Here is a 15,623-nt window from a genome sequence, read left to right on the forward strand (position 1 = left end):
CGCTCCGTTGAAGCGCGGAGGCGGCTCAGGCGCTTCGATGCGGGCGCTTATCTGCCACCGATCCTATAAATAGGCCTGTCCGCCATGAGCTCGGCAAGCACGCAATCGGGTCCAGATATCGACTTGTACTCGAGGCAACAAATCTGTCTATGACAGGCATGTGACACTGCGAGACTCCCACCGAGTCACTGCGATCCGCGAGACTCCGACCGGGTCACTGCGATCCGTGATACTCCCACCGAGTCACTGCGATCCGCGAGACTCGCACCGGGTCACTGCGATCCGTCATACTCCCACCGAGCCACTGCGATCCGCAACTCTTCTTGTTTCAGCCGTCCCGCCAGGCCGGGTCAGCCACATATATAAACTTCGAGACTGATGTATGCGCACCGATCTATTTCACGATCTTTGAGAGCGGCCCTTACAATCTGTCAGGCGTCACACCGCAAGCCGTGCGTCGTGTTTCACCCAGCCGTCACGCGGTGCATCCACACGAAAGCCCCAACTTACAAAAGCAGTGCCGGACAGCGTGGGAGAGCGGGCCGGCGGGAGCGGCGTCCAAGCCATGCGCATGCCGCTCATCACGGCCGACCCGACGCCGCGCCACGTGTCACCTCACCTCCAGCCCAAAGCGGCGCCAGTCCGCGCGCGCCGGCCAGCTCCACCCGCTCCTCTCACGCCACGCTCCCGTGCCGCGCGCCGTGTCTCGTGTGCACCCTCGGCAAACGGTGCACGCATTCCCGCCGCCCGTGGCAGCGGCCGCTCAGGACAGCGCGGCGGCACCCCGCGGCTCGACGGTGGCCGGGGCAGCATGCAGGCCCAGCTCGCCGCCGCCCCCCTACCTGCAGCGATGCCGGCCGGCCGGCCGGCGGCGGCGGCGCGCGCGCGCTAGAAGTCCCCCCGCTCCACGTACACCTCTTTGCGGTCCGGGAGCGGCACGACCTGCGCGGCCGGGTCAGACCGGCCCGGCGCAGGGGTCACATCAGTGAGGTGTGGCCAGAACCCCAGGGCGGAGAGCTGATGTCGGGAAGACGCCATATATGGCACTAACGGAGGACAATTCCAGAGAAGATTTCAGCGGTTATATCAGGAGGAAACACAGATAGTACTGGCAGAAGACGACATCAGACTGACGTGAACTCGTTGGGCGGTCGGCGATGAGCAGACAACGGACCACGGGCACCCTGACTGCGGTGGTGGCGGCGAGGAGGCGTGCGAGCGATAAGACTGCGCCTCGCGACATTTTCCCAGCACCATACACAGGCGTGAGCCCTCATATCTGCGGCGCGTCACAGCCCCAAGCCGGCGTGCGGGCAGAGGCGGTGACGTGGTCAGGAGAGAGGGAGGTGTTGGTCGAGGCCGGGGTCGGACGGTTGTCACCAGCGAGGACGGCAGGCATCTGCCGGCGCTGCGACAGGAGAGGATGCGGCGGCGGCGGCGGCGGCGCGCTACTGCAGCGGATGGTAGCTGACGCGGGCGAAGGTGGCGGCGGCGGGGGGCGTGCAGGGCGCGCGCCGGGTAGCCGGAGGACTGGGCGACGGCAACATCTGGCGACAGCCGACGGCACGTTCCGCATAGGGCTCTCGTAGCCGGGTCTCCTCAGCACGGTACGCGGGGCCGACCCCAAGGGACGCGGCACAGCGCCAGGCCCGGTCAGGCTGGAGACGAGACAAACGACCACGTGCCGTGGCATCCCCAGCCAGCGCGACAGTGGGCCGACGAAGCGCGGCGCGCGAGCCTGGGACCCACCGGGGACGCCGCAGGGCTCACGAGCAAAGCAAAACAACGGCCCGGACGAGACCCGGTCCGAAGCTCCGATCCCAAACAAAAGAGGACCGATGCACAGATGGGAACGAAGCGGCCCGGTGACTGGGCGTAGGACCGGTCCGGAAACGCAGAGGACCGGCCCACAGACGGACGAAGACAGCGGAAGAAGACCGAGTCGGCCACAGACAAAACGGGCCGATCCGGGCACATACGAGGACCGGCCCGCAGCCGAAGCGGAGCACCACCGTCCGCATGCTCACCTGGTTCGCTGGGGCGCCCTTGGGCTGGCCGCTGCGCACGGCGCCATACGAGCGGCCAGGCCGGGCGTCGGCCTGGTCGGCCGCGCCGCGCGCCGCCGCCGCCGGCTCCGCCACCGTCACCAGACCGCGCCGGTCTGCGGCAGGGCGGCGCCCGTCAGCCGGCGGTGCGCCGAGGAGCTGTCGCGGCTCCATTCGAGGCGTGACACAGTCTCTATCAGGGAGGTTGGAGGCGCATGGTCCGTCCACCCCCGGAGACGCCCCCGATCCGGTGCCGGTGCGCGGCTCTGTCCCGCCGGGCACGCCCGTCTCCCGAGCAGGCGGCCCGCCGGCCCGTCGGCCGACCTCGGCTAGCCGGAGAGCGGCGCGACGGTGCCCGGCTGAGGGTCACCCACTTGTGTTTCAGGTGGTCAGCTAAGGCTAGAGCGTTCCACGGCAAATGGACGGAGAACAGATTGCTAGGAGCTGAGGGTCACCGCACTGGTTGCACAGGGCAGCGGGTTCGGGCTCGGGGTCCGCTGTGTGACGGATGGCGGACACTCGGGACCATGCCGACACTATGTTCATGGTGCTAACGGAAAGGCTGTGACCGCAGAGCCCAAACTAAGCGGCTTGTGTGCATGACGTAGCTGTTTGTGCAAACTACAGCTTGCGGGGTATGGCGCAGGTGCGAAGACGGGGTCAACTCAAAACAAAGCGAACGCCGTCTGCCAGCGTTCCCGCTTACAGTGAACGTCAGACATTGACTGGAGCGTGGCGCCGAACTGAAAACAGACAACAATCACAACATGGTCTGACGAGACACGTCCCGAGCACCATTTCAGCCAGTATTTTGTGACGCGCCGCACCACATACTGGTGGAAAACAGACATGTGCATCGCCATAAAGCACACGTTCCTCACCTATTAAACTAGGATAAGTTGGTCCACAGAGGACGTCTAAACAGTTTGAGACAACATTCCCCTGTCCGTACGGATTGAAGGCTTCCTCGCTGCGCTTCCCAGTAAAGGAGCCTTTGATCTGGAACGAAAACGAGCGCATCGCGTCAACGGACGGCCACGAAGGCCAAAGCGGCGCCGACGCGACGGTGACCCGACGCGCGCCTGACGGCCCTGGTGCTGCCGCTGAGCGCTGGTGCGAGGCAACGTCACACCCGGCCACTGTTCACGGCCTCCTGGCCGACAAAGCCGGCACGGAAGTGGTGAAATGAACAGCGGTCCGTGCTGATCGGCAGCGCAAACAACAGACGGCAGAACGGTCACTGCCATGTGCGGGGCAAATCACGATAAATCGCACGCGATGTCATCGATCACTGTTCCATACGACACAACCTTGCGCAAATGCTTGCAGGCATGGATTATGTTATATATTATATTAAATATACCCAGTTGATAAGAACCCTTAGTTGACTCTAGAATAGCTCCACGCCGTCTGTTGGAGATCATTGTGCTTTATGAATACTCCATTTCACATGTGGTGCTGTTTGTTAATTTGACTTGAAATAACAAAACAGTGTCACCCGTAAACGATCGGATACATCTGACTAAAGCATAGGAAGGATATGTGGAGTGTGCGTAGATATCAATGAGCATGTCCGTCCCGTTGACAGAAAGCGGCAGCAGCTTAACGGCATGATGCAAGAAAGGAAGCATGCAGGCAGCCAGCTTCCCGTACCCTTTAGCACCGTATTTTTACACATCTCGGAGCCAAATAACAACCGAAAAAGTTATAATCCGGCATCCCAAACCACCAAGGCCATCCGCAACATGAAGAACAAAGCTACAGCACTTAGGCGCTATTCGCGTTCATGAAGTAGTTCGTATGTAGTAGCAAGTAGTTCGCGTTCATGAAGTAGTAAGTTCGTGTCTCGCTCCTTCTCGTTGGGAGGGGGCGGGGGCCTAATGCTTAGTGGAGCCGGTCATATCACCAAAGGCATGGATTCAACTCCTGCCGCGGGGGGCCTTCACGATCTCCCGTTTCACGCAGAGGCGAAGACGTCAGTGAGCTTAGCAGTTACCCACATCGGCAAATGGCCGATACAGTTATGATAGCCGACCGATCGATTTCCAGCCCGCGCCCTGCGCACTGCCGCCCTCCGCTCCGCTAGCTACCGTTGGCAAGCGCCACAGCGCCAGGCCCCTCGGCCGGGCAGCAGGCGGCGCATCCCCACCCAGCCCCGGGGCGGGCCCGACCAGAGCGCGGCCGTGGCATCGATGCATCGCACGCGGATGGCGGAGGTACCGGTGCCACAGGCGGCACGCCGGCCCACTCGGTCACCACAGAACCACGCGCCGCCGACGCCGGCTGGCGCTCCTGCCGCCCGGCCGCCTGCCAGCCGCGGGCCGCCGGGGTAACGGGCTGGTCGCAACCACCCCCGGCGAAGGTGGGTGGCGTCCAAAACCAGATGCCCACTCTGCTGTGGCATTGCTTTTTTATATAAATATTCAGGCCTGAATGAGCTTGATTGCTCCAAGCGATACGATGTTGAATAACGATATGGCGTGTAGTGTTCGGAATACCGATATGGGCAGGAGGCCTAACCTCCCGCGGTTCTTGTTTCACACGGTATTAGACTTTGAGTGCTTCTAAACATCAAAGACATTGATTTCCGCGCAGCGTGATTTTCTGACATTGCCCCATTGAGCAAAATCAAGCTTCCGGACCCGCGTTCAGACCCAAACCAGCGGTCAGACCCAAGGTCCGCATTTCAGCACTGTTCCCACGCCATGCCAGTGTCTGCTGACCACCGGCGCAGCACGCCCCCGACGCCACGAGTCGGCACACTCACGTCCTCGTTGGTGGTCTGGTTGGAGGAGACTAGGTACGTGTGGAAGCCAGACAGGCCCAGGATGGACCAGATCGAGAAGAAACATATCACGCCCTCGATCACGCTGGCCGGCGACTCCTTCATGGCGTCCAGAAACTGCCTGTCGTCTTTGGTTACTGAAATGACGGAGGCGGTCGAGTGACGCAAGCGATGACGCGCGACCTCTACGGCGGACGTCCGTGATTGCGTCACGGCCAGAACGAACGAGACCGGGTTGAAACGAGAACGAAAGCAGCATTGGACGCGGTGTCGGGAGCGACGATTTATGCAAGACAAGACCTGCACTCACCGCCAACATGAAACGCGCCCCATCTCACGTGCCTAACTCACATATCCATGCATGAAGCATAGCACCAAATGTCAACTCAAGAACCACTGGAAAACCGGGGTGGAGTGGACCTGGCAACGGCCGATTGGCCTTCAACTTACACAGGATAAGATGAGTCATTACGCAGGCGAATATGAACACGCAGAGAAAAGCTAGCGATACGATGAACATGTAGAAGTATCTGTAGTTGCGCTTTCCCACGCAATTGCCCACCCAGGGGCAGTGATGGTCGAAGCGATCTGAAAGAGTAAAGAAGCAGGTTTAGTGCACGCAGTGGTAACAGAACACAGCCCATTCTTCCGGAGACCATGTGTGTTTCATCGGATTCACATGTTGTCCTTGCAGACATGTAGCAGTGCAGGGGCGCTAGTAACCAGTCTTTTCACACCATCCACCCAACGGATATCGACTTGCAAGCCGAGTACCACAATAGTCGAAGAACGACATGCCAGAAGCATTATAGCCTTGGAAGTACCTTAAAGAATCTAGCAGTGATCCTAAGCGACTAATGCTCACACCAGCCGAGTCATCCCTCATTAAACCAATAACAACCACCCGTATACCTACAAATCATGCGGAAAACAGCACATCCACAACGGAAAAAGGTCCTACAGCTCAAGGCCTTTACGGATATGACTGCAACCGAATTGAAGACCTGTTTCGTTCCGAAACATAAACTCAAAGTACGCGCCACAAACATACGCGAGTGTACCACTCTTGCAGCGCATATCAGCCGTCTGGGCAAGACCATGGGTCACCGACACAACACAAGGCCTTCAAGACAAGACAGGACGCGGCACCCACCGACACAGTTGTCGCATATGCTGCAGTGCGAGGCACGCGGCGGCCGGAACAGCTTGCAGGTGAAGCAGTACTTGAGCTTGACCGGCTGGCCGCGCACCGTGACCTCCCGCGTGCGCGGCGGCGGCCGGTACGTCGGCGAGCTGCTCGCGTTACTCGGCACTGCAGGGCACGCGTCACCGTCAGCCTTTCTGCTCCAAGACGGTGCACGGCTGCCGTAGCCGAGTACCAAGCGCGCAGCGACTACAGGGGCATCATGGCGGCCACGAATTACGTCGGGAATCGATCTAGGACTTGTCTCCTGCGCGGCCCTGACGCGGCCCTGGGCCATGGCCGGCGACTCAGATACACGGACGGGCTCAGGGACATGGACACGGACGACGAGACGGTTCACCGGCTTCTGGGAGGGGTTCAGCAACAACAGCGCCCGGCCCGCCAGGCGGCACAGCGGCTACTGGGAGGCGTTGAGGGACAGCAGCGCCCGGCCCGCCAGGCACCGCAGCGGCTACTGAGGGGAGCTGAGAAACAGCGGCGCTCGGCCCCCCAGGCGGCACAGAGGCTACTGGGAGGAGCTCGGCAACAGCGAACCAGGTTCGCCAGGCATCTCATGCATACCATGTACGAAAATGCAATATGAGCCAAGAAGGCAACGAGAAACCCGGATTAGTACCTCGATGTGGCATCCGACGACACCGCCAGATCTGTCCACGCCCGTCACCGCGCCTACATCTGTAACGCCACACACCAGTCGGGAGAACCACGCGGTCGTGCCGTCGCGCCATTATCCCGGAGCCCGGGATGAGCCGGGGTCGGGGTACTGACCGATCTGACGCTCGATGTCGGCCGCCTCGTCGGCCGTAGCGCGCGGGATGACACCCGGGTCGCTAAAACTGGTGCGCAGCAGCGCCGCCATCACGAACACGAACAGCACGCCGCCCACCACTGGGATGACGGGCGTGATGCGCTGCGCCAGGAACTGGCAGCTGCCGGAGCGGAGGGACGGCCCGTCACAGTCACGGACACAACAACCGCGAACGCGTCACACGGCACGCGGGCGAGACGTTTGTCGGAACGGCACAGAGGGGACGGACCACAGAGAGGCCCTGCAGGGAGGACGCATCACAGAATGGCGAGGCCCTACGGGAAGGACGAACCAGACAAACGCCCTGCATGGAGGACGGACTAGGGAGAGGCCCTGCAGGAAGGACAGACCACAGGGGGCTCTGCAGGGAGGACGCACCACAGCGGCCCTGCAGCTCCCACGCGCCGGTAGCCGGTAGGGGGGGGGGGGGGAGGGAGGGCGACACACGGAGAGGTCACACAGGCACAGGCACGCCGCCCACCCCGGGGTCACGCAGCACACACAACCCACTCAGACGAGACGACGGCATACCGGGAGGTCACACAGCACAGACGCACCACTCAGATTCCCGGCACACAGGAAATGGGCCGCTATCGGTGGCCGAGATTAGGACGGCAGCACCCGGCGCCGGATGGGGCGGTACACACGTCCCTGCCGCCGCCTCTTGCGCCAAGCGCGAGACAGCTGGCGGCATGGCCAACCGTCGGACAGAGCCGCCCGGCGAGGCACAGAGACAGCTCACAGCGGCCCATGTCAGCGGCGGTGATGAGACTTCAGGTCAGGTCAGGTCAGGGCGAGAGATCCGGCCTCGGTGGGTGAGGCCTGCCACTCCACAGTCCCGTGCCGACGGCAGTGCTGGAGCCGCAGTCGACTGACTCGCCACCGCTAAACTCGGTGCAATGGCGCTGCTCCAGCATTGCTAGTCACTTTCGCTTTCAAACTTGACCACATCACGAGCCGAGATACTTGAGCGTAGTGTTACTTTCGCTGTCAGGTCCGCGCAGGGGCGGCTAAGCGATCATCTTCCGTCACACGCCCCCGAGCTGTATCCGGTTTTGGGCACCCGACCAAAAACGAGGAGGCGTGGACCCCAACTCCCTGGCCGTTCGCCATAGCCCCACTGCAGCACTCCCGGTGCTTACACTGGGAGCGATGCTAACGGCGCGTATATACGTGCCTCGGCGACAACAGTTCACGTACTGCGCCCGGTACGGCAAAGCTATTCCCATACAATGGCCATCGCAGCCTCGATCGCGAACACTGCTGAACTCCTGCAGCGGACATCAGCATATTAACGATCGCAGATTCAGTGCAGACCTTCCCCGCTGGGAGTTGCGCTGCTGGTGCTGTCCCACTGCATACACGTCAGACATTACAAGCCAACTTAGCTCTGGGAAATGCCTTGAAAACAACGTGCGACTACAAACGCAAGCCGCTCGTTGTCTGCTTCACAAGTGTTGCGAGGGAGCCCGGGAGGTAAGCCCGCACTTCAGCGGGGTAAGCCCGCACTTGCGAGGGAGCCCGGGAGGTAAGCCCGCACTTCGTCGTGGCAGCCGCGAAGGACAGCTCCACCCTGTGTGTGACGCACCCCATGATGTCACCTCTGGTCTGTAACCTTACTTCCCGGACATCAGGACACACCATTCATTCCCTAGGCTCGGCCGGCCAGACGACCGCTATAGCAGCGGCGCCACCTCACCCGTTGTCCTTTACCAGCTGCCCGTCCCACCTGACTGCTGTCAGCCCGGCTGCCCGGACCCGGGCCCGACCGGCCATACCGTCACGCCACCAGCGCACGTACACTGCCGCTGACAATTCGGCCCGCTCCTCGGTGCCGGCCACGCCATCGACGGCGTCGCTAAAGGACAACTCGTTTATGCCTGTTCCGGTCTGTCAATGGGCCGAAGTAATAGGTCTGGGGAGGGGGAGGGGATAATAAGGTTGCCACGCGGCGCACACCAGGAGCAGCGGCGTAACGAGCGACCGAGTAAACAACGACATGGGCAAAGCCAATGGGGTTCAGTATAGAGGGGCTGAATGCGTTTTCCACAGAGCAGAGCGATCCAATAGCACAACGCATGCATGCACACTTCAAACGCCAGCCCCAATTCCAAGCAATGCAAATGCAATCCATTGGCCCGCTACAGTCACTTCGCCGAATAGCTGCGCCACACGAGACCGACGAAAACAGCCGCGTCCTGACGTGTGCCATCGAGCCGCTGACAGTCGCCCGACCAGTCGGCCACACGCGCCGGCCGGCCGGGCCGACCGAGCGACCTTGCGCGCCACTCCAAGGCCCCAGCCGTATGTAATCGGGTCGCCTTCAGCGTGTACTCACTCGAACACGAAGAACAGCGTCGTCGTGCCGACGATGAGCGTGACGGTGAAGTAGAAGATGCCCATCTTGCGCGCCATCATGATGCGGCCGTCGCAGAAGAAGCGGTTGCGCCCGGGGAACTGCTCCCACTTGCGGACCGGCCGCGCCATGGCCGGGCGACAGGGCGGGGCGAGGCAGGGCGGGACGGGGTCGGGTCGGGTCGGGTCGGGTCACCGCACTGCGAGCCGGAGCCGCATGGCGGCCGGCGGCGCTGCTCCGGCCGGCCTGGCCTTCCTGTCGGCGGACGCGCGCCGTCACAAGGAGGAGCGCCAGGCGCCAACGGCTGCCGCCGCCGCCGCTCGCACAGAGGCGCACGCGTCACGCCGGCCGACATGTGGGTCAGCCGATGGGCGCTCTTACTCAGCGAGCCGCACCGCCGCGCGTGGGTGGACGCCGATGACATCCGCCCTGCCCGGCACCCAGTGGTCGGCTGGGTGAGCCCGCAGCACAGCTTGGTTAGTCGTCAGGCAACACACGGCACACCAAACAAATAAGTCCTCGCGCCATCGCGGTCATCACTTTCCTCAGACGCATGCATGCAGATTATCGGTTTGGCGAACAGCGCTTTACCACACGCAGCGCGACAAACCGCCATTGCCAGCAGTCACCCCACCACAATTCCCTGCTTACCTTTTGATCCGTATCATTCATTTTTACGGGGCCATTTGGTGCCAAGTATTTCCTTGACGTGCCAGGGCTCGGTCGCCGCCGTGCCGGCCGCTGACCGTAGCCCGAGCGCCGGCCCGCCGGCCCGCCGGCGCCGCTCGTTTCCGGGCGGCCACAGGTGCCGCGGCCGGGCCCGGTGGGCACCGGGCGACACGTGCCACCGTCACCGCCGAAACCGGTCAAGGTCGCGCCGGCCACTCGGCTAATCACGCGCCGCGGCCGGCTGACCGCGTGCCCCGCCGCCTGGCCACTGGAAGCGGACGGCGGCCGGGCCCGACGGCGCTGGCCCCCTCCCGCGTGCGGTACCGCCACACCACCCCGTGGGCGGTACCGCCATACCACCCCGTGGGCGTGTCCGCGCACGGCGCCCAGCTGCGGTCACTGCCGCTGCGCGGACCGCACTGGCGGGGGTGGATCGGGACGCGCCGTTGATTAGAGAGGATCCGGACTTACCCTGCTCGTCTGGGCAGTCGCTCCAGCGAGATCGCCGGGGGGGGGGGGGGGGCGGTGCCCCCAGTGCCGGTGCGGAAGGACGAGGTCGCCCAGATGGGAACAATGCGCCCGTCACGACCGGGCTCGGGAGGACGCAGACACGCCGTGACATACAGACGGGGATCCGACATTGTGACCAGTAGCCGGTGCGTTCAAGACATAATGACTCGGAAGTGATAACCGTGATTTATTAGGGGAAGCCATAGCCACAACGTCATCTCAACGCCACAGCAAAACACATCTCAAAATAAGCATTAACCCGGAAGGTCCTTTGGAGGAGTTATGACAACGCCGGTAGACATGAGTAGCCTCACAATCATGACAATGGCTTAAATCACGTGATGAAGTGCCCACAGATTACAACACAAGTGTTTTGAAATCTGGAACAGCTATCTTTTCGATGATGAGGTTCTGAACCCTCCTATCCGCTTATGCTGCCTTCCTTTCCGAACCCTCCGATCCGGCTATGCTGGCTTCCCTTCCGAACCTTCCGATCCGCTTATGCTGCCTTCCTAATTCGAGATCTTTGGTCTGATTTGGTCTGTCATATGCCATAGCATTGGTCAAGCATACCTATCTGAAGCCGTTTGATGAGAATTCAAGTGTTATGCAAGGGTCTAGCCTCCTTACTTTCGAGATCCTTGGAGCGGGGCTTTGTGGCTCGGTTGTGGGGCAAAGGTGAAACTCGCGTAAGGTATTAGCTTCCGCGGACTTTAACTTGTGCACACGTGTGGCCCTCCAGTCTAAACATCATTCACTCTTCTACTTAAACATGATTCCACTCCTTACAACATTGGTAGACATTAGCAACAGACCACAGGGCCGTCCGCCAAATACGTCACGCATGTTAAGACAGGGTGAAATAATGGAACGTAACCGAAGCGTAAAAGGTCAGAGGAAGTCCTGGATAAAGTAGCGTTATCCTCAGGTGTGGGTGCAAGTCACGCTGAAACCTACAAAACAAAGCTTCACGGCGTAGCCGGGTGTAGGGGTTTTTGCCAAGCGTAACCAGAGGCAAACGAGGCGGAAGGAAAGCTGAACAATGGCATACAATACACAACATAATTTACGGACGGCCGCACATATGAAACAAATGGTTGGTCTTGTTGACATGATGAATTCGAGCAGCGAGAATTTCTTCAAAGGATGAAGATCAAAGAACTTGTGGACTCAGTTTAAAAGATGAGGATCTAAGAACTCGTGGATATAAGTTCAAACAGCTTCCTGTAATCTAGTGTTTAAAACACATAAGATAATGCCTATGACGGCAAAGCCCGTTGTAAGTAATTTTACTTAAATGATTAATCGCCAAATGTTATGAATTATGAATTCCTAAAACGGTGAAAACATACGGGGGAAGGCAGTGTTGCCTGGCCAGTTTTAGGATATGACACCGTTTGCTACCATGGGAACCCATGTGTGAGGGCTTAACATTGAGATAGCCTGATAATGCTATGGTGTGAGACAATATCCACGCAAAGTTCGTTTTCCTAAGTTACGTCGAGCGGATATCCTTCATTTTGGGACCTCAAGAGTGATGTTACCATCGTACTCGAATTCGCTCAGCACTCGCTATTTGCCCTGTCTGGGATGGCCTGCGGCCAGTGGTAGCGGCCGTGCTAAAGGTCAGGTGACATCAGAGGGCAGAACACACCAAGCGGAGCAACACAGCAAGTTGAACATTTGCTGCGCAAGTCTGCCGATGACCCAGAATCGCTTGGTGGGATGGTGGGATCAGGGCTCACGCAAAAAAACCTTTGCTTAAGATAGCTTCATATTCCCTAACAAACCCAGCCCCTCAAAAGGTTCGGAATAAACTCTAAAGGAAAACCCATCGCTGACAGCACACAGCTGCACAGTGACGGTAAATGTGTAGTAACGCACCGCGGCTCCACAGCGTCACCGTAGCCGACGGCGCCGTGGCCGGGCGGCCATCGGCTGGACCCGCGGGTGGCCCCTCCCCTGCGTCCCGCTGGTCCGCGGTGCCGGCCACGCGGCCGCCCGACGCAGCGGTGCACAGCGCACCCGACCACGTGCACGATGTCCCTTATAAGCAAATGGTGTGGAGAAGACACACGCCAGACATGTAACGGACCTACAAAGGAGCCGGAGTGGCACAGGCGTCCCTTTCCCCTATGCCCCGGCAGGCCCAGACGCTGGCCGCCCGATCACGGCGGCATCGGCTGCAGAGACGCTGTGAAGACGCGCGCCAGGGATGCAATGAGCCTGAACAGGAACCGGAGAAGCACAGGTGTCCCCCTCCTCCTACGCCCAGACAGGCTCAGCCGCTGGCCGTCCGATCACGGCGTCGTCGGCTGCAGTGACGTTGCCAAGACGCCATGCACGTGGTGGTGCGGCACCAGAGCTTTCCCATGCACGACACTGATCACCATGTGTGTGTGTGTGTGTGTGTGTGTGTGTGTGTGTGTGTGTGTGTGTGTGTGTGTGTGTGTGTGTGTGTGTGTGTGTGTGTGTGTGTGTGTGTGTGTGCGTGCGTGCGTGCGTGCGTGCGTGCGTGCGTGCGTGCGTGCGTGCGTGCGTGCGTGCGTGCGTGCGTGCGTGCGTGCGTGCGTGCGTGCGTGCGTGCGTGCGTGCGTGCGTGCACTTATCAGTAAATCACAAAGGAATATGTTGCACAACCTATAATGTAAGGTTTGGGTTAGGTTTGGCCACAGGGCCACCCTATTTCTAAGGATTTGCTCTCACTGCTGCCCCACACCTATCAGCCTCCATGGAATTGCTTCCCATGTTTTGACACAGATGAGTGACCATGTCCATCATCTTGATCCAGTTCAGTAATGATAGTGGACATTGCACAGAGCAACCTGTTCTTATAGTACCTATGGTTGTCTGTGGCATGACACACAGAGCAAATCTATAATTTTTCCCTGGTTATTTCAGGTGGCAGACACTTCCCCTAATATTTATCAGCTAGATGCCACACTACACCTCTGTGCTCCAGGAAAGGTTGCATGTTTGACATTCTTTATCCAGGCCAATGGCCTTCAGCTGACTCTGGATGTTATGTGCAAAACCTTGATGATATACCCCAGGATGTATTGCATGGTAACATGGCCACATCCAGGGCATTCAGTTGGTATGCTCAATGCTTGGTGACATGCCGCACCTGGTTGGCTTTTGACATGCCAATCAATATTTCTTCACAGAGCTTCAGCTCCTAGTGTGCCATTACTTTAGCTACTCTATATATGTGCCAGCTTTGTTGAGAGCAGAGCATTTATTCTTACAAACTTGTATCTCATTCATAACATGGATATACATATATATGAAAAATAGCAGATAAAGTCAATTTCAAAGGCAAGAAATGCTATCCAATCCAATCAAACAATCACCAATATTGGAATTACACATGACACCCACACACCCACAAATATTTATATGGATATGTGTATATAATATATAACATCATATATATATATATATATATATATATATATATATATACATATATATATATATATATATATGGCCATGGGCACATAATAAAATAAATAGCATAATAATAGTAAATAAATATATATAGATATGTATATACATGCATTATAACACATGTCTGAATACCAAAGCAATTCACACCATTCTTGTTTCATTCTTGGCAAGTTATATTCCAGCAGAAGTGAAAATAAAAGGGCATTTATCATCAACCTTGCAATACTCAGCCTGTCAGCATACACTTATCTGCAGCAAACTCTAAGGTGAACTAGGGAGACTTAGTTACCACAGATATCACCACATAGTTAGAAAGGCATAGGTACCAAGGATGGAAATGACCCTTATCATGGAAGATAGTGTGGAAACCTTGTAAACATTCCTAAGTGACTGATTTTCCCAAAGGCACTGATTCTTGCTTTACCTTCCCCCACTTGCATATCAACTGCACTGGACAAAACATCCTGCTGGTTATGTTATATTAGGTGTAAAATTCCAAAAAGGTAACATCCATTTTGCCCCCAACTGAATTCAAGGTACAAAACAAAATTGGAAATATTGCTAGTAATGAGATAAAACCAACACCATCTATCAATGCAGTTTTAACATGTAACAAATGACCAGTGTTTTGTAACCACACTGAAGCATAACATTTTACTGCTCCAATCCATTGGTCTTTGTTATGCTTTGGCTACACTCCATCAAAACACTCCTCTCTCCATGTGTAACAGAATGTATGGCTGGTCAACTAGTATGAATCAAGCCTAGAACTAGAATACCAGACTTCAAAAGTTCATGTTATGCCAGAGCCAAACACCCAGCATATGGCCTAGCTCACAATATAATTTCAGTGCGCACTGACAAAATCTGAACAATCTGGAGTTTGGCAGATACTCACCACATTTATTGGCATATGGTAGCCTGTATTTTAATGACTTTGGATTTCACCAAGGGAGTTTTAAGCAAAGCTTCTAACTAAAATAACTCAAACAAAAATAAATTCATAATTTACCACATTTTGGCTTGGCCTGTGTTCAATACATAGATAAACAATATTCAGCACACCATTCTTATGTGAGTTTTCAGCAGTGGCACAATAAACATGCTTTTTTTGCAGAATAGATGACAGAAGAGCTGTTCCAGAAATTTCCAGGCAACTGTGACCAAAAAAATTGGGTTTCTTTTAACCACAAGTGCACATTTCAGACCTATCCTGCAACAGGTTCAATGAGGCATAGGTTAAAATGCTCCAGGCTGCTCTGGCAGAGCCTTTTTTCTTAAGATTCTGGTGAAATATGTTGTGTTGTATCAAGATGCGTTCTCTCAAGCAGACTTCAAGAAGAGAGAAGGGGCCACTAGATTTACGTTAGCACTCCCAAAAATTCAGGTGTGTGGTGGATATCTGTCAATTTGCCTGTTTAAAACTGCATCACAGCACACACTAAAACAGAAGCTAAAAGTCCCACACCTGAACCCAAGAAGACAGGATTTAAATCGGCTGCGGCCACTGCTGGATAGCTAGGGCAGGTAGGCACCCTTTTTGCTCACTGCTGCTAACACCTACCTTTATATAGTAGGGATCGCAGCTCAGTCTAAGGAGTCTCAGAACATCTTATACAGCGACAGCAGAGTATTTTACTTCTTTTTTAGAGAAGCTCCTAGACAACCACAAACAACACTGGCACCTGGAACCGACAAGTAAAGCAGCAACGTACACCCTACTCACGCCTGCGCCATTACACTCCGTGCGTCGCGTTTGTTTGTTGATAGTGAAGTATATATATTGTATTTGGAAC

The 15,623-nt window shown here is 57.1% G+C and overlaps 1 protein-coding gene across 1 annotated transcript; it reads right to left on the reverse strand.

The window, feature by feature from the left end:
* Positions 1 to 888: 888 nt before the first annotated feature.
* On the reverse strand, positions 889 to 15,569 carry app (Palmitoyltransferase app). Its single transcript, XM_037225940.1, has 9 exons — positions 15,392 to 15,569; positions 9,181 to 9,453; positions 6,803 to 6,963; positions 5,984 to 6,142; positions 5,281 to 5,418; positions 4,813 to 4,967; positions 2,927 to 3,044; positions 2,028 to 2,161; positions 889 to 942 (listed from the first exon to the last, which is right to left on the reverse strand). Exons 2-9 carry the CDS (start codon positions 9,327 to 9,329, stop codon positions 889 to 891), a joined length of 1,068 nt encoding a protein of 355 aa, XP_037081835.1. The 5' UTR covers positions 9,330 to 9,453; positions 15,392 to 15,569.
* Between the last annotated feature and the right edge of the window lie 54 nt (positions 15,570 to 15,623).

The sequence above is a fragment of the Pollicipes pollicipes genome, unplaced genomic scaffold (assembly GCF_011947565.3).
Source record: "Pollicipes pollicipes isolate AB1234 unplaced genomic scaffold, Ppol_2.1 Scaffold_5724;HRSCAF=6776_pilon_pilon_pilon, whole genome shotgun sequence".
In the NCBI taxonomy this organism is placed as follows: domain Eukaryota; kingdom Metazoa; phylum Arthropoda; class Thecostraca; order Pollicipedomorpha; family Pollicipedidae; genus Pollicipes; species Pollicipes pollicipes.